This window comes from Orbicella franksi, chromosome 10, assembly GCF_964199315.1.
Source record: "Orbicella franksi chromosome 10, jaOrbFran1.1, whole genome shotgun sequence".
NCBI lineage: Eukaryota > Metazoa > Cnidaria > Anthozoa > Scleractinia > Merulinidae > Orbicella > Orbicella franksi.
The window spans coordinates 11,061,057-11,087,201 of NC_138154.1; the positions used below are offsets into that span (position 1 = coordinate 11,061,057).

The window sequence follows — 26,145 nt, forward strand, 5'->3', positions numbered from 1 at the left end:
CTCCAGAAGAGAGAGATGAGCAAACAAAGGGGTTGGAAATGGAGTGTTTCGATGAAATAGACAAGAACAACTTCGATCATAAGGTAGCTGCTCGATTTTTTTAAAATAATGTATAGGAACCCCGCCCCGAGGTTCAATCCCTTACCATTTTGTATCCACTTTGACATAAAAGGTAGCCCTTTCGTACTCCTTTTATAAAAAAAAAAGTAGCTCTTTCACATACCGACTTAAAAACGCTGCATCCCTCTCTAAACCCTTGGAATGAATTGAATAAACAGTATTACTGATCGAGAACATAAGCATTACCAGAAGAGATGTTCACCAAAGAACGAGTATCATTTATTCAGTTGCTGTCCATGTTATACCTAAATGACAGATTTCCCTACCCTTTCATTCGCCTCAACTTGTGAAATCTTTATTAATTCTTTATATACCTTAAGTATGAAAAAGGTACCTCTTTCAGGCGGCGCCTCCCCGTAATGGCTTTTATAGGAAGCACCCCATACCCCCCGGAACACCGGTCGAACGCTGTACTATTGTTTACAGAAGACTTGTGCTGCATCGAACTCAACTCTGTTTTACCAAGTCTGGTCACCACCCTGAATGGATATAGTTTAGGGATGTTATAGCATGACAACACTGACGGGTCACTAAGGGCTGAGATATTAATTGAATCTTAGCCCCTGTCCACACTCGGTTTTCGGTCTAAGGTGGCCGAACACAATTTTCGCGCGCGCAAGTATTGCAAAAACAATTATGGCGTCGATACAGCAATCATTTTATTTCAATGACCGCGCAATAAATTCTATATTTCTTCACAATCAAGGGCCTGTTTACAAGGATGGAGGATTACCCGGCCCTAGTAAGCTGGTTAACCCTAGCTGGAGGGCAAAAGATTGCCCGGGTTTACAAGCGAAATTTCACAGGACAACTTAATGCGCGGTTACACTCAAAGGGACTGGAAACAATTAGAAAGTTAACCCGGGTAGGCGGGTTAATCCTACCTGGAGCGTTTACAAGAGAAAACGTTTATTAGCCTGCCAGGGTAACCGTAGAACGCAGATAGGGTAACTCGCCTACCCGGGTAACCCTAGCTGCCTTGTAAACACGACGAAGAAAACAAAGAGGAAATGTATGAGTGCTAGGGTAACCCGCTTGCTGGGGCAACCTTCTCTCCTTGTAAACAGGCCCTAAATTAAACACAGCGTCCTGATGGTAACGTTGCAAAGAACCCAGCAACTCGCACGTTTATCTTTGTTACCGAAAGAACCCAGTTAAATGCAGCCCAAGCGTAGTAAGTCAAAAAATTGCGATTGAATGCGGAATAGCTTTCTCGGAAACACGCCTATTTCTCGAGAACCACCGAATGAATTTCACGAAATTTGTCACAAAAAATACCTTACGAATTAATGACTAGATTTTCTGCAAATAAACAAAACCGATTTTAAAGGCCTGTTTATATTTATTCCTGTTGTCTTAGCAACGGCACATACGTCAGCTTAACGATCTTAATCCGAAGTTTGTGTCGTTACCTTGCGTGTTGCCACTTTGGCGACCAAAGGATCAAGGGTTTTAGAGAAAAAGGTGAATGAAACACAGGCATAAAAAAACTTTGTTGAGCCACCTTAAAACGCATGCATTCTGATGTGTTTTCGCCTACCGTCCACACTAAAACGATCGAAAACGCTAATCGTTTTTATCGAAAACCGGCATATGTTTGAAAAGGCTGGTCTAGGGTGGAAAAATCAGAAACAACTAGCCCTATAGAGTATTCTTGGGTTGCACGTGACGTCATCATTTTCAAAAATCTAAAGCTAATGAGCCACCAAATTTATTATCCTGATCAGGCATAGGAGGAGGTAAGTTTACACCTGTTAACACGTTTTCAGCCCAATAGCTTGCTTCGTTTGAAAACAGGCACATTGTGAACTTCAGAGTTTTGGTGGTGCGTGACATAAATCTATGAAATCGAACGCGTTTGTCGAAAAATATATACTTATCTCGTGATTTTTAGCCTTTTTAGAAGTTAAAGTATTAAGAAATTTAGGTGCTATTCAATATCTTTGCTTGATCAGTTCAGATAATCAGTCGCCTTGATAGCCAAAGTAAGTTACAGATGTTTACTCTATTTTCCGGCCGCCATGTTGGTGTCCCACGGAGGTACACCAACATGGCGGTTCTATGATGTGAAGTATATATGAAATAATTCATATTTGAACTGTGGTAGATGAAAGTGATAAATGATCATCGCAGTAAATTTTCCAATTTAAGCAATTGGAAAGAAGAAGCCTGAAAAAATTCAGGGCTTCAACGGCATTCGAACCCGTGACCTCCTCGATAACGGTGCGATGCTCTACCAACTGAGCTATGAAGCTACACATTAAGAGCGAGGTCAATTTATTGAGTTCATACCTTCTCGTGAGGAGTGACATGATCTGAAGTATATATGAAATAATTCATATTTGAACTGCGGTAGATGAAAGTGATGAATGATCATCGCAGTAAATTTTCCAATTTAAGCAATTGGAAAGAAGAAGCCTGAAAAAAATCCCGTCGAATCCCGTTGAAGCCCTGATTTTTTCAGGCTTCTTCTTTCCAATTGCTTAAATTGGAAAATTTACTGCGATGATCATTCATCACTTTCATGGCGGCTCTATACCGGGCTTTGTAAATTTGTGCAAAATATTTCGACGAATATTTATTATTTTTTTGTTATTATTATTTTTTATCACCTTTTTTTTGTTGTGATCGAGGAAAATCATATGAAAACTGGCTTAGTGAGCATTAATATCGAAAAGGATCACCCAACTCAGCGAAAAATCTGTAGCCGGCGAACCTATATGGAAACAGTCTTAAAATATCGCTGACCGACGCTTCTAATTCAAATATATGTCGCTCCGTATACGTCCTTATTGCTTTTGTGCCACGCTATGCAAAACCTAATTGTACGATTTCCTTGTCTTGATTAACAAGACATATTTGTGATTTGGCCTTGCAGGGCCGAAATGCCGATGACGACGAAAAGAGAGAGACAAATCTTCCAGAAGATCTCTTAGCCGAGATGGATTTGGCATCCAGAGAAAAGAGCTACCGTCGCCATTTCATCAAATTACAAAGTCTGGTTGTAGAAAAAATAAAAGAGGTAGAGGAAGTCACCGCAGAGAAAGAAGAACTGGAGCGTAGCGTTCAGACTGCTCTTCAAAAGCTGTGGACGAAAGAGGAAGAACTGCATTGCCAACGAGCGTCCTTCTTTGAACGGGAAAAATGCTTCATTGAGAACTTGAGAGGGAATCTGTGCATTCGGAGGAGCTTGAAATTCAGGTTCAGAACCTGACAAAAAAGAAGGACACGTTGCAAGAGCAGGTGTTTCAACTAGAAAAACAGTCGCTGATGGTGAATCTGAGCCGTTTCCCGAACGATGCACAGAACGCGTCTTAACTTGTCCAGCCGCATCGCGGCATGTTTTTCACGCAAACCTTATCTGCCTACATTTTGGATGGAACCGCCTACTCAAAAAACAACTGACAATCCTGCGGTACTCAGTTGTTGATGTTGTCATGTATTTAAACTGGCTTAGTCATTACAGCAGTAAAACCTTGTGACACTACATGTACAAGTTCGTTTGACATGTGTAAACAGTGCCGAGTTCAGGGAGTTAAAAATCACATGAGACATTGCACAAAACAGGGCTAAATTGAGAGACTGTTGTTGTGTTATGTCCCATTAGGACTAAGAGCTAAATAGATAATTATTATTAGAGGATAAAGTAAGTAAGTAAACAGTATTCTGCCATACATTTCCCACTTAAAAATTGTAACGACTTGTTATGTCTACCTTCTCACTTGTAGCAATTCAACTCCCAGGTTCTGACATTTGAAAACAGCATTCCAACCGAAAGGAATAAAACTAAGCATAAGACCCCAGTACGCATTGCGGATCTATTTTTATACTGGTCTGTCAACTGCTTTAGGTAAAACGGTCCATCGCTTCATCGATTTCTGGATATTACTTTCTTTTCTTTCGTCATGGTTTAAATATATACGTTATTTTTTAGCAAATCTACCAACGTAAATTTACCAACGGCTTTACAATTAATTTCTGGTCATTTCAGGTTGTGTTTTTCAAATTCATTGGGATTGATCCAACCGAGAAATACAATAAACTTACTAACAGTAATGCTTTCGTGTATCATTGAAAATATTTATTTCCTAACGAACTTTAATTCTCAATTCGCTTTGATTTCAAAGTTTTACTAGCAGGTGTGAGAGCAAATATCATCTCTTTCTAAGGAAACAAGACCCATGGATGACAGATTAGCTATATAGAGTTTTGTAAAGAGCATGGTAATTCTAAGTAATAAGAATACAACAAGAAAAGAAAGCTTAATAGCTTGATTAGTGTAAATACTTTGAGAGTAAATTGTGGGTAACTGAAACCGCCGAGAAAAATGCCAGTTGTGGAAGGAATATGAGAGAAATGGTTAAAACTACTGAACACGTCACACAAAGGGCGGACTTATTGAAGCACCTTCTAGGCTGCGGTTACGGAAATTATATGAAGCCGCAGAGCTCTGGTCGATTGCTTTGTGAATCAACAAAAATCAATTTTAAAACGTAGCGAAAGAGGCGCTGGCAAATTATAAAAGTCAGTTAATTTAGATCTTTAACCTATAACAAGCAAAAATTCCACGTGGTCAGGAGTAGGTAGGAAAAGTGTGCATATATAGAGGCCTAGTGATCCTCCAAGCCGCAGCTTATCCTGGTTTCTGTAGCATGAAGCGACAAGGAGAATTTCTACTCCCCCCTGGTTGGGATGCTGGTCCATCGCAGGATTAGCCCCCAGCATTAAATTTGCGTCGTGACCCATTTATACACTCGGCTTGAGAGAGGAAGTATGAGAGTTAAGTGTCCAGGGCCCATTTTCACAACACAGTGACCCTAGCTAAGACTCGGACACGGACCGCTCAATTCGAAGACGAGCGGGCTAACCATAAGGCCCCCACAAGGTCATGAGAAGAAAGAAATTTTAAAATCGAAAGGACTCAAAAATGATTCGCGACTATAGCGAAGAACATAAAAAGTTACATCAATCATTTCTGCTGCGCATGCCATTGCTCACATTATAGGAATATTGCCGACCTCTATTTATGAAGAGGGGGGTGAATAGGGGTATGGAAATCCGCCGATTCGTGTCTTTTTTTTTCTCCAAATCCGTTGATCCGCCAATATTCTTGTTCAGATCCGAAACCACAACCACATCCGGAAACATAAGTGTAAAAGTTCAAAGGTAAACTGGTCCTGAAATGTGAATACCATTGTTAATTTCGCGCAAATAGTGAAAAAGGCAACCAGCTTGATGACTCTAGCACAGTACAATTCCAATAACAGTCTCACACCTGAGTTTAAATGAGCTTCGTTTGAGAAAAAGAAATAATTTGGATGAAATCATTAACATACCGACCAAGGCTGAAGTAATATCTGTGATCCAAATTTTGTTTAGGCCTCAAGACCCGAACATCAAGGCAGGCACAATGTGGGATCCCCGCCAAAATTCACAGCTGATCCACGATCCACTGTGTTTTCAAAATCCGCGAATCCGCTCGATTTACCGCAAAAATCCACAACTTGTGCACTTTTTAAGGCCAAATCCGTCGATCCCAAAACCTATTCAACCCCCTCTATGAATGACATCCGTTGATTTTGAAGACTCACTATCTCGGCACGACTATTAATTTCCATTTGATTTTATCGCCGTAAGCCGCTGAGAAGCACTTGACACTGCTAAAGATTTCCGCCCAGCTTGTCCCAGCGGTGAAACGCCACTAATAACCAAAACAGCCGAGTCTATTTCAGTACGAACCTCATTTAAGCCGATCACTTGCTAGCAATCAGACGAATTAACGGACTCTCCTGGGTTCAAAGACTTCAAACCACTTACTGTTGAAAATACCAAAATGGTCATGGTGGTATTAATTAAACCACTATATAACCTACTAGATTACAAATTTCATTTCTATCGTAATAATACACAACCCGGAGCTGTTTTGCGATAAAATCCTGATCGTTAAACATGTTAGTAAAACCAGACTTTAAGAGGACTCCGTGACATGATGACGAATATCCTGTGATTTTAAGATAACCAACACTTTTAAAAGGAAATAAAACAACTGTACTTCGTCGTTCATACTAGATGTAGCCTGCAAACAGGCTCCCGGCGAGGACGGAAAAGAAATTCGGTGAGGAAAGCCGGAGTGGAAGAGTGCGGAACTGAAGAATTCGGACAGCGAAGCGATCGGGGCGCTTCGTTCGGGCTCGCCGGGAGGCTGTTCGCAGGCTATGCTAAACATAATGGTGCTAAGTGAAGTACATCTTCCAAGAAAACAGGAAAGAGTCCCGTGAGGGGAGTGGGGCGGGGGGGAAGGGGGGGGGGGGGCGTTCAAAATGAAAAAGTCGGGGATGCTCGTCGGAAATTATGAATTAAACCCCTAAAGAAAGGCAAAACTAATAGAAAACGGTAATCGGGTAATGGATGATAATGTTGTAATAATAATTATAAATGTTAAACGGCAGTTTGTGGATTCAGTGAAAAAAAAAAGTGTTATATCGTTGAGTTGATGTCTGTGACGTGATCATGAGCTCGGTGATAAATAGAAATGACAGCTGCAATTTGTCGAGCCAAGTTTCTTGATGTCATTGATAAATCTCTACAGCGAAAAAAAGAAAGAAAGAAAGAAAGAAAGAAACAGCTAAAAGACGCGAAATTGTGCTGACGCAAAATATCCTGCAGTGGTATCAGAGATCTACTTTGAACATGATAGCAATGTTTGGCACTCACGTGAAACATGTTTGTTTAGTTTTTGTTTGACGGCGGCTGACGTTTTTTTGTCTGCCATTCAGTCCGTGATTCTGTTGGTAAGTCTATTTCTTGTGGAGTCTCCCACTGGAGTTGGCAAAGACGTCATGATGCATCAGTTACAAATAGGACAGGAAAAAATAAACAGTTCAATGTGTCGATCACTGAATTTCTTATGGATCAGTTGTAGCGCTTGCGACTCGGCAATTTCTTCTTTATTCTCTTTTCACCATCATATCATTACATTATATCTTGATTAAATTAGATCACATAATAGCCAATCACAACAACCGACTTACAGTCTGCAAAGGAGAGAGGAAACCTCTCATTATAGAGAGACTTTTCCGCATACACGTATTTGTTTATCGTATTTTTATTGTGTTGACATTTTTTTCTGATTTAGTGTTGCAGCTCTCTCTTGCAACCTTTTAAACTTCATTGATTGATTGATTGATTAATTGATTATTTAATGCTTATTTATTTATTGCTTATTTATTTATTGCCTTTTTATCTTTTGCTTATTTATTGATTGTTTATTCATTCATTCATTCATTTATTTATTTATTTATTTATTTCTCCTCCTTATTCGATGCTCAGGGAAGATAGTCCTTCGGCCGGTCAGATTAAAATAAGATATCTGTGATCTAAGCGATCATGCAATTTTTGTTTCTTTTTTTTTATTTTTTATTTCAACGATCTCCATGACTGTTGCCAGTAAGTAATTAGGAAAATGAGAAGTACATGACTTGACTTCAAGATGAGTTAGCTACCTGTGGAGATAAACTGAGATAGATGAGTCTAAAAATAGTCAAGATACGACATCGGAGTGACTAAACAAAGTTACAACGTAACTCGGTATTTTCGAAGCTTATTCAACAACGTGGTAAAACACGTTGCATTGTCAAAGTTTAAGGTGGCTCGTACCAGTTTTCAGGTTCTCGACGGCCCATAACTTTGTAAGAATAGAACAAAAAGGCAGACCAGGGCCACTGTAATATTTTTGTAGGTTTGGATTATATAATTTATACTTGACCTAAAACAGCGGTTATTTTGTCGTCAGCAGTTACTATGGCAACATTCCAAATTGATTTTCCAGACCTTATTTTTCCGCTTATGTCACTAATAACTAAAAAATTAACCCGGTGACCCCGTTTGTTTTTTTAATCAATAGCTTTTGGCATCTGAAAATGAAAATGCCCAACAATTTTAAAATAATTCTACGGAGCCGATTTCTTGTAAACTTGGAAAAACGACAATTTGCACGAAGTGCAAATTCCTTCCGTAGAATTTTTTTTTTCTGACGTTTCCTCTCAATAATAATATTATATTAAAACAATAAAAAGAAGGGGTCACCGGGTTTGTTTTTGTGTAAAAGCCTTCGCTAGTTCCGTTATTCCCACGCGCGTAGACACGCATTCAAAAATCCAGACTTTATAAGAGCAGCAGTTGCTCATGAGCTGCTTTGACTACCGCTGACCGCTTGGTGTGCCCGCGCGGGCGAGGAGGGTCCGTACAGGCGTTTTGTTTTGATTGCTGCTAAAACATCATTTACAGTTGTAGTTAGACAACCTCCTGGGCTTACTCTGTAGGACTTTTACACAAATTCTGGGTAGATTTACTATGTTTTGCGAGTCCTTTATACGCTCCCGGTGGCTGTCAAGATCGATCGAGTTGGCTTTGAAATTTAGGAAAATTTGTCTTAAATGGGTTATTCCAGAAAAAATACACCCCCCCAACGGATGGCAAGCATTTTTGACTCCCCCCTCCCCTCTGACTGGATTTCCCGGACCGCTAGAGCCCCTCTCCCGCCCGGATTTCCAAGCTCAAGGACCCCCCCCCCCCTCCCGCCTGGATTTCCACTTCTTTTTTTAAAGGCCCTAACCGGAAACAACAGGCAATAGAAAAGACGTAACATTTCATCCAAAAGATCCCTGTTTATTATAATTTTAAAAGCTCGGCGAATATTGCAAATTTTGTGAGAACGCTATAAACTGAAAGACTACAAGATTTCCCATTGCAAAGTTCTTTTTTTAAATGGTTAAAATGTATCGATCGAGGTTAAAGTTAAAACTGACCCCCGAGGAAGAATTTTTAGGTTCAGATCCCCCCCTCCCGCCCGGATTTCCCGAGCCATAAACCCTCCCTCCCACGAAAATTTTCAGTTTGCCATCCGTCGGGGGTGTGTATTTTTTCTGGAATAACCCAATACACAGAATTGACTAAAGTTGTTCTAGTAGGTAAAGCCTCCTTTATATGCAAATTTCGTCTCCAACACTACAAAAGTGACCTTGCGCGAAAAAAGCCGCGCGCCGCCATATTTGTTTGGTCTTTCGGGTTTTAAATCTCGCGCCTCTATCGTGTGTGTTACTCACGCGTGACGCACGATGGTGATCTACTCCCTGCGCGAGAAAACTGGTACCAGCCACCTTAAGGCTGTTATTACGAACAAATAACCTCGATCATTTAAGCATTGCAATTACATAAAAAAATATCCATGATCAATGATAGAAGATTTGATTGACCAATCAGAGCGCACGTACAAAACTTGTGAATAAGAAAGACCTTGAAAGTATTGCTCTGCTCGATCCCACTTCTAAGCTTTTCTAGCCATGAAAAGTTTTCCTTTATAATAACCTTAAAGACAATTCATGCTACCACATAGTTCAGCAGGCCACTTCTATTCGTAACTGACTTCGTCGCAATCCAGTTTTTAGTCGCCAATTTAACTCTTGCGTCAAACATATCATCACCTGATTACGTGACCTGAGTCACGTAATAATTAATTATAGAAGGACATCGGGTAAAAACGTTCACAAGGATCTCGCGCGGCCATTTTTTTTTATCGCGGTTTTCTTTCGCGTCACGCACGACAGACTAAGCGAAAGAGGGACTACTCGTAGTCAGTAGTCTACAACTTTTCACCAATCTACGACGTTTGATGTCGAAAAACTACATTGAACAAAATGGAGCAATCTTTAAATGCCACAGACAGTGAAAAAAAGTCGCAGTTTAGCGTAAACTGACGAAGTTAACACTGTTATCCTCGGCACACTGAATGTCTGCCAAAATTCTGGAAACGAGAAAAGGACAACCCTGGTTACTAAAGAAAATGCCGACATATAATTCTGCTGAGACGTGTTTGTAGCCATAGCAATAAAATCCTCGACATCAGAATAATACTCAATCTAAAAAATGTCTCTTTCGTCAGGGTTTGGTTTTAAACGCTTAAACACATTCCCGTATACAGGCAACTAAAGGTCAATAGGGCATTTCTCGACCGCAATGTATATGCAGTATATGTCGCAATCACAATTTACACACCAATTGTAACATCTATATTGGTTGCCCATCACAATGAAAAACCCACAGACACTTAGCAACAAAAACCACAAATACGTCCTAAAAAAAAATCAACGCTCTTAGTCCTCTTAGTGAGCTTAAGGTCGGTTAGGTAGGAAAAAGAGTTTTCATTAGCAACTTTGATAAGTTTTCCGCGGTAACGGTCAGTATTTATAATGTGTGTATACTTCTCTTCTTAACCGAAGCTGATTAATTTTTGAGTATTAATGTTCTTATATGACACAGAAATCATGTATATATTAGTCAAATGTGTAATTCACAGGTGACAGGGATACTCCGATGCCGTCAAAGGTAGACTTCGTCTTAGCAGTTGTTTTTCCACGCTAATTTGTAAGTTAAATCTGTCATTTGCGCTACTGCAAGCTAACAAACAGATAAAGGTAAGCGACTGGCAATTTTCCTTCACGTTTGATCCAGACTACGTAATAACGATCAAACTTTCAATAAACGACAATGTCCTTAGCCTTCTTACCAACTAAGTTTCAAGAAGCCTCCCTTCTATAACTAAAGTTGTTTTTCAGCAGTTCATTGACAATTCCAACTTTTACCGCCGTGTGATTTGATCAGGATTCCCACGCCACGTCCGATTTATTTATGTTTGCCCTGGACTTGAAAAGCTTCCTGAAGGAGCACGCTATTGTCATGAAGGCAAAAGAAATTATACGCTTTATTGCGCGGACGAACCTCTTACGCATTGTATCGCTGTGAAGTTTTCAGGGGCGTTTGGACTTTTGAAACTCTCTCTGCATAGATATCACAAACAAACTGTGTTAACGGAAATCAAACAACGTTTTTCATTTACCGCGTTCTGACCGCAAATAACTCTACAAATCCTCGGTCTTTTCATGGCCTTTTATAAAATCACTAAGTACAGCAATTTTTAGTGCCACTTGCATTAACACGATAAATGTTCTCAATGTCTATAATCGATGTTCTTAACTTAGCTTCGTATCGCTTTTACTAAAAATACTGTTTGCCATTTACATTGTAATGTTTACGCCCGAGTGAAGTTCCCACCCCTATTTAGATATGAGACAATAAGCCTCTAAGATCAATTCTGATTTGACTCTCTTAAATTAATCTTTTTCCTTGCCTTCCTTTTTCTTTCCAGCTAATCGCGATTTTCGAACTGCAGTTTTTGCTCATTGTCGATAGTTTTCGATGCAACGTGCCAATGAATGAAATGTTTGAAATTCCCGCACAGTAAACAGTGAACACAGACGGGATGTCAAACTATTACAGAACACGAACACCGAACATGCGCAGTTGTCACGAACCGGTGCCGCACTCAGACTAGTTTTCACCAAGCAGAGGTCAAGAAAAATTCTGAGGCTAGTCTCTTTAGAAAGAAACAAACAACAACAGCAATACTTGCTTTAATAAGAGTGATGTTCTACAGAAGCCAACAGTGTCCTCTTTTTTAACTGTGACTAAACTGTAAGTGAGGAATAGGAGACAATGTGAACTGAATCAGATTATGGAAATCAACGCTTCTAATTTTTCAGTATAGAGACGTTTTCCAGTGTTTGCCCTTAAGTGAACATTCTGACTACAATCACTCTACGAAAACATCAATGCAATCTTTTACGACCGAAACGATGTTTTGTTCAATATGTCAAGGTACAATGTGTTTTTTCACTTGTCCAAGAGTAAACAGTCCGGGATCGTTATCAGATTTGATAACCATGTGACGTCACAACATGGCGGCCATTTCAAAAACCGGGAATTTTCGTATTCACTTCGCTTTGCTCGTTATTTGTTCGATTATACTCGGGTAATTTACCCATAATTCTATTCGATAATTACCAGAAAAGAAGGAGCCTCACGTGTTTTGAAGATGGCGGTTGAAGACCAGCGTAAACGATGTAAAATGCTACTCGTAAAGTGAAACAGCGCTTGCAATTTTGCATCCAAACCAGGTATGTTTTTCATTTTGTCATTAGATTTAAGTTACTTGGAGATTTTTGCGGAAATCACAAAAAATATGTCGTTAATCTTCACGCCATATTCTTGGGATTTAACGTGTTTTTAGTGTTGTGCACGATCTGTGAAAAAAGTGCACAGGGGTATTTTGATTTGCGATGTGTTGTTCGTAACGGCGGCCATATTTACAGCTCCAATTGATGTGTTCCTAGGTATTGAGATGGCGCATGCTGGTACCCATAGAATCAAAATAGCAAATTTATGTCGATTTTGTGGATATAGCTTGGTGATTACATAGGGTAGGTTTATTGTTGTCGAGTTTTGCAGCATAAAATTTTCGTTCCTTTTAAACACGCACCATTCAACTTTAAGAATTACTGGTGGAAAAATCAAGGAATACGTAAAAGTAACTTACATAAATCATCTAAGCCCCTTCAGAAAAAATTATAGCTCTTAGTGAGTCGCTCGATTCATGGTACGGCAGTCCAGGTGGTCGGGAAACCACTTGCGAATCTAACATTAGTTGTTTATTTTCTTTTGAAGGGTTACCATGAGTTCAAAATCAAGGGGCCAGAAGGAACTCCTTTTCATGTCCTTCCTGAAAATTGGAAACAAAGACTCGTTCGCACTTCGTTGTGTTTTGCCAGAAATTAGAGAAATACCCGAGACACTTCTAGACGTGCCACAGTCTGGTATCCAAGAGCGCTAAGAAAAATTACACTTTGAGAGAAGTTGCTGGAAGACAGATAGGCCGGGTGCAATACTTCTTAAACAGGGAACTAAGACACCTTTCGGACTGCGGGAAAATCGGCAATCACATTAAAGGGTAAGTTGCCTATATTTTAGAGTCAATTTCAACAACTCGCGGTCCTGAAATATTTTCCGGAAATGCCGGCTAAACTAGGTCAGTTTTCTGGCACACCAGTCGTTATATAATGAAGCTTATTGTTGGATTTAGCGAGTGAACTATGGTACGAAAACATATTACTTGAATCATAGTTTCTTCTATATGAATCGGTCATTAAAAGCGTTTTTCCATATCACCGAATGCACAACAATAGACTACTGATCTACAACTAAAACAATTTTTTCCGGAAATGCCAAGACTTCCAAGTTTACTGTCACATCTCACAACATAAAGTGTTGCATGTACCCACCCATTCCACTGAACGGAGGTGTATCACGAATTAAAGTAAATATACCTGCTATATTTTTGCTGTTGTGCCACAACCATATCAGGCGAGCCCACAACGACAAAGAGAACTCCAGTGCATCAAAGATGGAAACGAAATGTACAATACGGCAGAGGGGATTGAATTAGCAATCGCAGAAATGGAATTAGACGAGGGATGGGATATGGCCATCGAGGTAAGCTATTCTATCTTCAGTACATCTGGACAGAGAGTCGACAGAGGGAGGGTCGCGAATTGTTTCGATACTGTTAGTGATGAATCATAGTAGGAGATGTTTCGGTCCTAACCACGCTTCGCTCATGTAAATTGAACGAACTTCAGTTGCAGCTCTCTGCTTGGAATATAGAAGCAACTTGTTCAGTGTCAATTTGTGAACTCAAGATGTATTTACTGTTAGTGTTTCGTTTATATTTTATACAGACTGTTGAACAGCCAGCTTCGCCAACTATCAAGAAAATGAAGCCTGAGTGAAAATAGAAGCTATCATATTAGTATCAATAAACAACGCTTTTGTGAACAGAATACCTGTTGTCTACCTTCGTGTGTTTTAACTTGGAACAAATATTATACGGTGTCTATCTGAAAATGAAACTTTTCGCAGTAGCTTTTGGACAAAGACAGTTTTCTTCCATACATCTCTGTTTCTATTCCATAATCCAGTAACCTATTGTGAAGCAAACATACAATTAATTAAATGAAATTGTATTGTGATGTTGTGAAAAAAGTAACTCCTTTCATCGCAGCGCCCCGTCGACTGCCATATTGAATTATACACTGTTGCTACCAAATAATGTCACGTGAACGAAAACTTGTGCAGCGATTGGTTGATGGTTTGTTTTGGTCGAGGTTATCAAATCTGATAACGATCCCGGACTGGTAAAGTTGTCGAAGGACAGTTCGGCAAAAGGAGCGTATTTCGCGTTAAAGGCAGGCATACATTCCTCAAGTATCACCTTCAACGTTTCTTTTTTTATTTCTGTGTCATTTAAAAACCATGGTGAAGAAGTCCGGAGGACCCTCGGAATAAACGTAAAACTTTATACTTTCCCGGGTATATTTTCAAATGACGAGTATAGATGCAAACTTGTGCCCAGTCCATTAAATTCCGAGGTTAATTCGTCACGCGATCTGATAGCGTGACGAGTAGAATTTCCTTTTTTTTCGCATTCTGCCCAAGCACTATTAGTCCTCCCTCGTTTTTTTTTCTCGCTCGCCCTCCTTTTTTCGCCCGTTCCGAGCTAACGAGAGCCTGGAACAGGCTAGAAGAATTCTCAAACGAGGAGACGGACGACAAAAGAGGACACTCCATGGCAAAATGGTAAAAAAGAGGGCTAAATCACTGATATTTAGCATGTAACAGCGAGCTTATTAGACAGCGGGATTTTTTTTTTAAGTGTGAAGCATTTCTACCAAATGTGTCGTGGTTGACAGTAAAATCAAGTAAATAAATAAAGCACCGTTGATATTGTTTGTTTCTGTATGTACATAACTCGTTAGATTTATCGCAACCGTGCTTCCCGGGAGGGGTACTCCCTTACATGGGCTATATAGGTATGTGCGGCCCCAAAAGGTATTTGTTTTTCAGCCGCTTTGGTCATAAATAATATATCGATTTTGGCCGTTTTGGTCTTAAATAGGGTATGAGTAGTATAGAGTGCACCCATACTACTGGTATGATTTTAGCACCCTAGTCTTGAATTGGGTATGTTTCTTAGAAGAAGCTACATTTTCATCATTATGAATAAGACCGTCAACAAAAGCCCTTCATAACTTATGTTTAGGGCAACTGTGCCAGCTACAAAGGTCATTAATAGGGTATCGAGTTTTTGGCCAGGTCCTAAATAGGGTAGTGAAAATCGCAGATTTTGCTCATATGGGCGCACACCCCTACCCTAATTTTTTGGGAGTACCCCCCTCCGGGCGTGCTATACCAACTTATGAGCTCACTCTGAGTTGAGCGGCTCAAGCCACGGCATCAAAGATATCAACGACACCTGAAGAAACTTTCGGAATGACCTTTGCAATGACATCAATTAATTGAGTTACAATAAACGGTGTGCAGGGAAGACTGATTTTGTCTGGGGTAACATTGTATAAAATTAAGAGCATACAACCATGTAGACTAAACAGGAGGCCAGATAAATATAACATTATTGTAGATCTATTATTGCTCTACATACAAAACTTATTCTGTAACCAAATCCAACCGGTTCTGTCTTATGGCGCAACAAGCCTGTCACATTACATGATTTTAAACCAAACCTGGTTTGCCTGTTCTTTTCCGGCTTGTTTTGTAATCCATCTCCTTACACATCCCTATGTCACTTTATGACGTTACGTTTTGTTTTCCTTTCCCCCATCCTAACATGCGTCCGCCCTCTTCCATCTTGACTATGACGCGGCAAAGTTATCACTTTTCTGTTACGGTCCTTAAGTATGTCGTCACATTGTGACCAACTGACAAAAATATCGACATCTGAAGCCACTCGATCGCTTTCGACAATGAACTAGCATCGGATGCAAACTGTGCTTCAGTCAAGGAGGTGCAAAATTACTGTTTATATACAGTGAGTGGTAACGGGATTTTTTTCTTTTGAAAACGAACTGTAATCAGCGAACTCTGAATGCTTCAAGAACGAGATACCTACGACGTCTCTGCGTGGAAAATAAGACACAAACGATGCACTCGCTTGCAAGAAAGAGCCGTTACACTTTTGGGTACTGGGATCTAACCACGCACTAAACAAGCAGCAACAACAACAACTCAGCTTTGGTTCCAACAGCAGTGTTTATTTTCTCTGGATAGTACTTTCAATTTAATCAAAATGTTATCGAAAAAGCTTTGTGACTGCGATCGCTTATTTATGACCTTTACCAGCGTCTATTGTTCAAAACATATAACAAGTGCACTAAGATAACGACGAGAAAAAAAATTACAACGAATACGAAGTCCTTTGAGGATAGTGCAACCTTTAAAAAATGCTAGTTTTAGCTCAAGAATTTATTGTTACAAGTGCTCGTTACTTGGACGGGAAAGTTCGAACTAAATTACTCTAAATTTTAAAAAAAAACGAGTTCTCGCTTAAAACAACTAACCCAACATTCATTACTGAAACTGGACGAAACAGCCAAAGTATACATAGCTCCAAGCGTTCGAACTTTCAGTAAGACGAGTTAGCAGATAACAGGTAGTTAAACAAAGTCCTATTGAACTGAACGAACTTCGGTCATGAAACTTATTAGCAAAATAATCCACAGGCTTAATTAGAAACTGGCAAAATGTAATAACAGAGGAAATATCTTGTAATTAAACTCTGGCAAATAAAGGTGCTGTTGGCTTTTGAAAATGCAATGTTTAAAAATTATGACAAGTAAACACAAATTTAAATATTGATAATAATTACGGCCGAAATTAAAAATTGTATCGAAGCAAAGACAAAGGCTAAATGCGAATAGCCGGCAAGCAAATATTCATTGAAAAACGGACTCAAACTGTTACTGCGCTATCTTTCTAGAGCTAAATATATTTCACTACCAAAACTTAAACTTGAATGGATATTATGAGCAAATAAAGCAAATTATCGAAAAGCTGAATATGCCTCTATAAAGTTCCACGGCGGAGGTATTAAACTGAGCAGTCTACAAGTTGCTCCTGACTGTATATTGCCTTTATTCTTAATGATACAAGTTTCTTGAAAGTTACGACACTAATTGCCGTTACTTCTAAAGCTTCTGTTTTTATATTCCTATCTTGTAAGTACCGTAGTAGGTGCAAAAAATAGAAACACAAGAATACAGTTATTTAGTTTTAATTACGATCAGACAGAAATCGAAGTCCAGTTTATGAGTTTATTCATGTTTGTCCACTGAGATATGACCAAGCCATCGTTCTTCCAGTTACAGCCAAGTGTCCTCGACATCCCTTGGCTCCGCGCCAGGCTGCCCTTCCTCTGGAGATGGGTTAGCTTCTTGTTCTGTGAGGCTATGGGTAACCCGTCCTCCCTCATAAACATCAACGGTCAAGCGCTCCTGGCATGTCAAGTATTCTTCATTTTCTTCGCTGAGAGTAACAACCACTTCATCGGGCTTCCCTGCATTTGAAGTTGGGTTAGCTGCTTGTTCTTTGCGATCAAAGGTAACCCGTCTTGGCTCATGAACATCAACACGTACAGTCAAGCTTCCCTGACCAATCACGTTTTCGTCCGCTTTCTTTCTGGGATTTTCAGCCACTCTATCACGCTTCCTTGCCTTTGGAGTTGCGTTGGTTGCCATTTCTTCAAGATCAAAGGTAACCCGTCTGGGCTCATGAACATCAACGCGTACAGTCAAGCTCTCCTGACCAATGACGTTTTCCTTATTTTTCTTCCTGGGATTTTCAGCCACTCTATCACGCTTCCTTGCTCTTGGAGTTGGGCTAATTTCTTGGTCTTTGAGGTCAAAGGTAACCCGTTTGCGCTTACGAGTATCAACACGTACGGTCAAGCTCTCCTGACCAATCGCGTTATCCTCATTTTCCTCTCTGAGATTACGAGCCACTTTACCACGCTTCCTTGCTTTTGGAGTTGGCTTAGTTTCTTGTTCCTTGAGTTCAAACGTAACCAGTCCACTGTCCTTTAAAGTGCTGGACACCGACGGCATGTCGATTCCACCAGTTTGCAGCTGTTGCTTCAGGATGTTCGTTCCAGTCAATCCGCTTATTTCGCTCTGCAGTTCGGTAAGTGGCAGGATCAAAGCAAGACAACAAGAAAAAGACCATTGGCGATTTTTGCGCCATTGTTTTATGTAACGATGGAGGTATACAGCATACTGAACTGTGAAAAAGACAAGAGAGAAATCAGTATTTTTTTTTCCCATGGAAGAAAATCGCAAGTAGTCCTTTAGGCCATACGAAATTAAAAGTTAATTATAAAATGCCAGTCAACCCTTGCTGTGGACATATTCCAATGATTTTCTTTTTCGGTTTTGACATTGCTGTAGATTTTACCGTTGCAAATACAGGAGACCGAGAAAAAAAAAAAACCCAATAATTATGATAAAACAAAAAAGAAAAAATGAAACACTAAGCGACAGTTTATTTAACTCTCACTCAAACGCCTTTGGATTTACATAACCCATTGTTTATCCCTATACAGATATATAAGAGAAGGGGGTTGGGGGCGGGGGCAGAAAGGGCCGGTGATAGCTGTTTCATTATTTATGTAAATAAATTTAACCACATTTTTACAGGCATGTTTTTACAAATTTGAAATTTTGTAATCTTTATTTGAAGTTAGCTTTCACGGAATTATGGTCAATTTTTAAATGAACTTTATAGAATTACTTTATTACTTATTTTGAATTCCAAAACTAAAAACTGACGTTTTAGAAAAATCCAGAAAAATCGGTTGATCCAAGATGGCGGCTCCTTCGAAAACCTTCCCTAATAGGCCAATTCGATATATTTAAATTCAGCTTGATAGTGAGGCCTAGAGGACACAAACAAAAGAAATGAATAAACATGTCATTCAATTTCCTTTGTTTGTGTCTTCTAAGCCTCACTACCAAGCTGAAGTTTGATTTATCGAAAACAGTTTATTGCCGCGTAATATGACGTCACTTTTCTATGTTATTGACAACAAAGGAGAAATGTTTGGACTAAAAGCCGGTCTTAATAGGGTTAAAGATGATTTTAGGCTAGGCAATGCTATTTCCTTTTGGTAATCCAAAACTGTAATTGTTCAGTTACTTGAACTTTAAAAGTAGCTCACATGATTTCGAAATGTTACACAGACTCTTTTTTTTAGATATTTTTCATTCACGTCGACAGAATTTTAATTTGGCAAAATGCCATCGTCTGGCCTTTTTTGAAATTTTGGTCAAAGTACTAGCTTCGTCAGTTTTCTACCATTTTTTGAATATATTTTTTTTATTAATTTTTTTTTTGTCAGTTCAAGCTACTTCACAATAAAACACTATTAGACTACTTAATTAGTCCATGGTTTTCTATTTAGCAATAATTTTTAGAGGTTGTTCCACGGGTTAACAAAACTCACTTAGGGGCAAGCTGACAAGCTGATTGTAAATAAATGATTCATTCTATACTGGCAGATAATATACGAATCAATAATTACCAACGAGAAGGGTGATCACTAGCGTATTAGCTCCAACCACCAGTATGTTGAATGTGATGCCGTCCACGTATGGGTCAATGGAGGATGATGACATACCCTCTTCAGGAATTCTACTTACAGCTCCTATGCCCAAATTAAGGAATGTGACAGACAGAGCTGACAGCATTAACCTGTTCTCGAATGGATCTGCCATAGGGCTGATGAGGGAAAACAACACCACATAAAGTCCTGAGGTGACGAAGGCTAATCCAACATAGGCCCTGGTCTCTCCACCCAAAAAGATAAGAGCAGCCGTCAAAACGAGCTTGCGAATCATTTCAATATACTCCCAGTACCATGCACGGGAATGATAGTTTTCGAAGAGGAATCGTAATCCCATTACAATTCCCGTGGCTTGCTCTTGATGTTCCAAAGCTTCATTCTCCGAGTGGACTATACTAGCCTTCGCTTGCTCTTGAGGCATCAAAGCTTCATTATCGGCGTGGATTACATTTCCCGTGGCTTGCTCTTGAGGCTCCAAATCTTCATTCTCGGCATGGATTAAATTTTCCGAGTTTTGTTCTTGATGTTTCAAATCTTCGTTTTCGGCCTGGATAACATTTCCCGTGTTTTGCTTCTGAGGCTCCAAATCTTTATTCTCGGCATCGGTATCGATTAAATTTCCCGCGTTTTGTTCTTGACGTTCCAAATCTTCATTTTCGGCGTGGATGAAATTTCCTGTGTTTTGCTCTTGAGGCTCCAAGTTTTCATTCTCGGCATCGGCATGGATTAAATTTCCCGCGTTTTGTTCTTGATGTTCCAAATCTTCCTTCTCGGCCTGGATAACATTTCCCGTGTTTTGCTCTTGAGGCTCCAAGTTTTCATTCTCGGCATCGGCATGGATTAAATTTCCCGCGTTTTGTTCTTGATGTTCCAAATCTTCATTCTCGGCATGGATTAAATTTCCCGCGTTTTGTTCTTGATGTTCCAAATCTTCATTCTCGGTGTGGATAGCATTCCCTGCGTTTTGCTCTTGACGTTCCAAATCTTCATTTTCGGCGTGGATAACATTTCCCGTGTTTTGCTCTTGAGGCTCCAAATCTTCATTTTCGGTGTTGATAGCATTTCCCGTGGCTTGCTCTCGAGGCTCCAAAGCTTCACTCTCGGCGTCGAGTACACTTCCACGAAGCACCTTACGTTGTCTCCAAAGAGCTATCAACGAGGCAGTGGGAAGTAAGATGATGTAAAATACGGCGCAGTATGCAACGATGACCGAACGATTGTACTCTTGACTGTTGCAGTTTATGCTGTAGTCTGCTCTGAGGTATTCGTCACATGCTTCGTCTTCTTCGTCGATGCAAAGTTTGCGACAGGCAAGTGGAACTACTTGTGCTGTCTTCGAGCACGTACTGAGATACGTCAGGAAAAGGAAGAAAAACGAGTTTCGGTAAATCACCTCTTTAGTCTGAGCAACCTTTTTTTCTTTCTGTTGTCTGTTCAAAGCGCTTCGCAGTAGAAGTAACTTTCTTAGTCCAAAAGCAAGGACAGACATCAAGATGGCAGCAGCATTCATCGCGAGTATGGCAAACAAGTCTGCAAAAGCGTTCATTCTTGCATTTGGCAAGAGACAATGAATTGGTGCCACCTGGAAAACATTCATCTGCAATATCTCGGAGTATCTTCCAATAACCTCAAGAGCGCCTGGCCATTTTATATATGAAAATGTTTCCAGAACTCCATTTGTGACTTGGTAGAAGCCAATAACAATTTTTAGCCTGCAGAGAATGATATCCACTGAAGAACGTCCCACTTTTTTCTTGCTCTTCCTTTTGCTTGTCCAAATTATAACAGCAAGGACTATTGCAGCTACTGCCGCTATGATTGACAGCTGGACAGTCATCCATTTTTTGGTTGGACACAGCCGGCATGTTTGCAATTGTTTATAGTAACCAGGACTGCATACCGCGCATAATGGACCTTGGTAGCCTGTGGCACATAATGAATCTTGACCTCCCTTACACGACTCTTCTCTCGGACATTCGTATGACTTCGGCACGGGGTGTGGGAACTTATTGAGGGAATGATTAGATATTGAGAAGTTGATGCTTTTGCCAGGAGTGTAAGTTATATTAACGAGGCTCATCGCAAAATCTTTATAAAGGAGTTTGTAAGTTTCGTTTCTCCATTTCCACCAATAACCGGTCTTTAGAGTAACAGATTCGTTGTCACATTGTAATCCATCTTCACAAAGCTTGCAACCTTCAAACCGATGAGTACGGTGATAACCTTTTGAACATTTACAAGCGCGATACCCAGCGAAAGTTAGGCTATTTGTTCCTGTTTAAAGAAACAAAACAAAACAAAAGAAAACAAAAAATGAAACAAACAAACCTACATACTCACGGTATTTATAGTTTAGTTTCAAATTCAAATCAATGGATAAATATACATTTTTTTGTTTTTTTGGTGGTTGCATTTAGAAGCCATAGTCATGCATGGTCACACAAGACCTGAATGCTAGATTTTCCCGATAATGGAGCTTTCGGAAAAAAAAAAAAAAAAGCTTTACAGATAACAGATTTCCAGTAATTTATTACCTTCCGGACAAGGATTACAATCTCCCATCATCTTTCCAGGTGGTGTGGAGACGAAAGTGCCATTGGGACACTGACGGCAACTTTCGCTAACAAAGGCTTCAGTGTCAGAGTAGAAGCCACCTGCGGCAAGATGACATTGATTGAACAAGTTAGGTCATATATGGCATGACATCACTCTTTGCTGATACTGCTATTCATTCCTTACCTCCGATAGTCCAGCCTCGAGTTAAACAGGAAGTATACCACTGAATATAAAGACTAAAGACGCATTTGTACAGTATAGGTCTCACTCGGAACTATAATATGTGAAAATGCCAGTGAGAACATGAACTAATATAAAACACTGTACACTGTTTTGTGTTACGCTTCAGCACTTTCACTAAGATATTTGGTAAATAATTTACTTAAGACTGAGACTAGCACTGCACGGAGGAATCTTTTTGGTTAACTCGAAGCTGCATAAATGATCCAGACAGTTTTTGTAAGTAGCCCTTTCTCTTTATTTACTTGGAAAATCTTATTCAAACTTTGATAAGAATTTCTGAGAGTAAGAATCAGATGAAACAATATAAGAAGCTAAGTCTGAAGCATTAAAGCTATCTCATTTCTGTTAGTTTCCATGTCATTCGTACAGCGCAACTTGCGACAACCACACATAAGCTCTCAAGAATAGAAGTGTGTTATCTCATAGCTACTATCGTATTACATTGTATTGTTGATGTCATAACCGCAATCGTAAATAAAAAAGAGACTAAAATAAAATAAAATATATATATATATATATATATATATATATAAAATGTAATAAATGCCTGTGCAAAACCGTTATTTAATGCAATAGCTCTGACGAGTTGTTAAGATATTATAACTACCTGCAGGACATTCCAAGCACACAAGTTTACTATGGGCGGTGGCAGATGAATTGAGAAACGTTCCCTTGGGACATGGAAGTAGCTTGTATTTATTTTGGTCTTTCCTTCTGGCAAATCCAGTTCTAGCAAAAGCCTCGAATAAGGTATCACGAAACCAAAAACGTGTGATATCGATATAGTCATTGTCATCTTTCCCCAAACCACTAAAATCAAATACAAAAACACATTAATGCAAGGGTACGACTGAGAAGTTCTGTAATAAGCACAAGTTAATGCAATTAAATCAAAGGTCTCCATGAAACTTTACATACATGCGAATTCTGAAACGTGCTTTGCTTGCGTTCATAAATATCAGTTCCTCAATGTTTCCTTCGGCCATGTTTCTACGAAAGACAAAGAAATCATTACACTCTTTCTTCTTCTTTTTTTTTTTTTTTTTTTTTATAAGAATATGTTTTATAAGAATATCGAGGCTGAAATTTGCGAAATTTTTAGAAAATTTTGAGAATACACCCCAGGCTAATATTTTGAAAAGAGTATAATTTTGTGTGATGACAATTTGTAAATACTCAAGAAATAGAAAACATGTGCCGTGTTTCCATCGAGGTATAGAAACACGAGTGGAAATTTGGGGGAACGAGAAATGCTGTGGGAACACGAGCCGCAGGCGAGTGCTTCAACAGCTTTTTTGAGTTCTCCCAAACTTTCACGAGTGTTTCTATAATTCGATAGAAACACAGAGAACATGTTTTCTATTCCTTTTAGAAAACACCGCGGCTAAAAAAAAGGGAAACAACTTGTTAAGAGGCCCTGCACCTAAGAAACGACCGATGATTTCCGGCTAAAAAATAAAATCGGCCGATTTTTATCTCTCAAGTAGAGGTTACCGAATACTATTTAAAAATGAATTTCTTTTGTTTCAGTTTCGCTTTAAACCAAAAATATCGAGCCGCAAAGTTTTTCCGTCTGAAAGCAGCAAAATCAGGCCGAAAATAAGCCCCCGCAAAAAACTGTTTAGAAATTACTACCGCAACGCAAAATAATGAGAAAACTACACAGTGTTGAAGAAAAAGGCCTTTTAATGCAATATCATTCGATAAACATCAAAAAACTGCCGAAGCGATTAACAAATAAAGTTTCAAATATTGCATACTAAATTAGATGGAGCGTTGGAGCTGATTTTAAAATAATTATTTCTCAAAAGTTCAACGCTTTTGAAAGCAATCACAGTGATGAATGAGACATTGGAGGGATACAAATCACGTTTCTGGAAAAACATTTTTCGGCCAAAGTATATTGACCTTGTACAAAGCGTTCAAAGTTACCGTGTTCACCGTTATCCTGCTACTTCGGCGAAACGCTTCTCTTTTGCCAATACGGCCGTGGATAGCGTGGTAAACGCCACTTTAAACCTTGCTAGGCATTCAGAGACTATCCTGAGTAGAAGGATGTAGAATTGAAAGAGAAAGGAAGATGAAAAATACGCAGAAGAAGAAAATAACTCGAAATTACCATCTGCTAACGAAAGTTGAATCTGGAAAATGTCGTCGCCTAACAGCGGCCAGTGACGTCATTGGTCACGTAAAGGTCGCAAGAGCGTGGGAAAACGAGTCTGCAATGTCCTTCGGGCGGTCAGCGGCTAGAGATCCAGTCGTGACCCCATAACTCAGATCACGCTGCGACCAAAACGGCGTGGCGGTTGGGGAAGTTTTTCTTTTTGAGTGACCATCATTTGTGAAAAATAACATAACATTGTTCCACTAAACGTTTTCTGGCCGGGAAAAATTGTTTTCCTATTTGTGCATTCGTTTGGATTCCACCGCTATTGATACAAATAACGTCAATGGCCGCTGTCACGCGACGACATTTTCCAGATTCAACTTTCGTTAGCAGATGGTAATTTCGAGTTATTTTCTTTTTCTGTGTATTTTTCATCTTCCTTACTCTCTTAATTCTACTTCCTTCTACTTAGGACGGTCTTTGAATGCCTAGCAAGGTTTAAAGTGGCGTTTAACACGCTATCCACGGCCGTATTGGCAAAAGAGAAGTGTTTCGCCGAAGTAGCAGGATAACGGTAAAAACGGTAACTTTGAACGCTTTGTACAAGGTCAATATACTTTGGCCGAAAAATGTTTTTCCAGAAACGTGATTTGTGTCCCTCCAATGTCTCATTCATCACTGTGATTGCTTTCAAAAGCGTTGAACTTTTGAGAAATAATTATTTTAAAATCAGCTCCAACGCTCCATCTAATTTAGTATGCAATATTTGAAACTTTATTTGTTAATCGCTTCGGCAGTTTTTTGATGTTTATCGAATGATATTGCATTAAAAGGCCTTTTTCTTCAACACTGTGTAGTTTTCTCATTATTTTGCGTTGCGATAGTAATTTCTAAACAGTTTTTTTGCGGGAGCTTATTTTCGGCCTGATTTTGCTGCTTTCAGACGGAAAAACTTTGCGGCTCGATATTTTTGGTTTAAAGCGAAACTGAAACAAAAGAAATTCATTTTTAAATAGTATTCGGTAACCTCTACTTGAGAGATAAAAATCGGCCGATTTTATTTTTTAGCCGGAAATCATCGGTCGTTTCTTAGGCGCAGGGCCTCTTAACTTTGATTATCAAAATGTGAATTCTCTTTGCCCGCGCCATCAATTAGCGCGCGTATTTTCTTAATACTGTTTTCGAAATTGTTTTGTTAATTAAACCGTATAAAATTCTTCATTTCCCTAAACGGTAAAACTAGCCAAAAAGCAACAAAAACAGTACTAGCCGCCGTATGGTCGACGTTAAGAACATTTCTGCAAGAAGTTATGTGCGTCACATCAGGCATTAGTGCCTGCAGGATGGCTCCAAAATTCACCATCCAGACACCAAATGCACTCGAAACAGAAATGTCATAGGCTATGATCTAAGAATATGCACAAGAATATTTGAGCCTAAAATTGGAAAGAAAATAGAAAAAATAACGAGAATACGTAGTCTCGTCCGGAAAACAATATTGTTATAGAAAAAAAGCGTATTTACTTTTGTGGTTCTCTCTAAAAAAGTTCTCGTTTGCGTTGTTTCATTTCTGTTTGTTTGTTTGTTTAATTTCTGCAGCTAGTGCTTGCAAGTTTAAAAGGCTCGTGCCACTTTCTAAACCAAATCAGAACCAATCGTGACTTGTTCGCATTTACTTTCCAGCGCCGCTTTTTAATGCCAGTTACCCGTATTCTCTGTGATTGGCCGGAGTGAGAACGTTGGTTCTGGCTTTATGACA

General features: G+C 39.4%; 1 protein-coding gene across 1 annotated transcript; it reads right to left on the minus strand.

The window, feature by feature from the left end:
- Positions 1–15,831: 15,831 nt before the first annotated feature.
- LOC145500089 (uncharacterized) lies at positions 15,832–25,490 on the minus strand. Its single transcript, XM_081479579.1, has 5 exons — positions 23,198–25,490; positions 22,887–23,089; positions 22,015–22,134; positions 19,439–21,754; positions 15,832–18,139 (listed from the first exon to the last, which is right to left on the minus strand). The coding sequence occupies exons 1-5, from the start codon at positions 23,263–23,265 to the stop codon at positions 17,226–17,228; spliced, it is 3,621 nt and encodes a 1,206-aa protein (XP_081335705.1). The 5' UTR covers positions 23,266–25,490; the 3' UTR covers positions 15,832–17,225.
- Between the last annotated feature and the right edge of the window lie 655 nt (positions 25,491–26,145).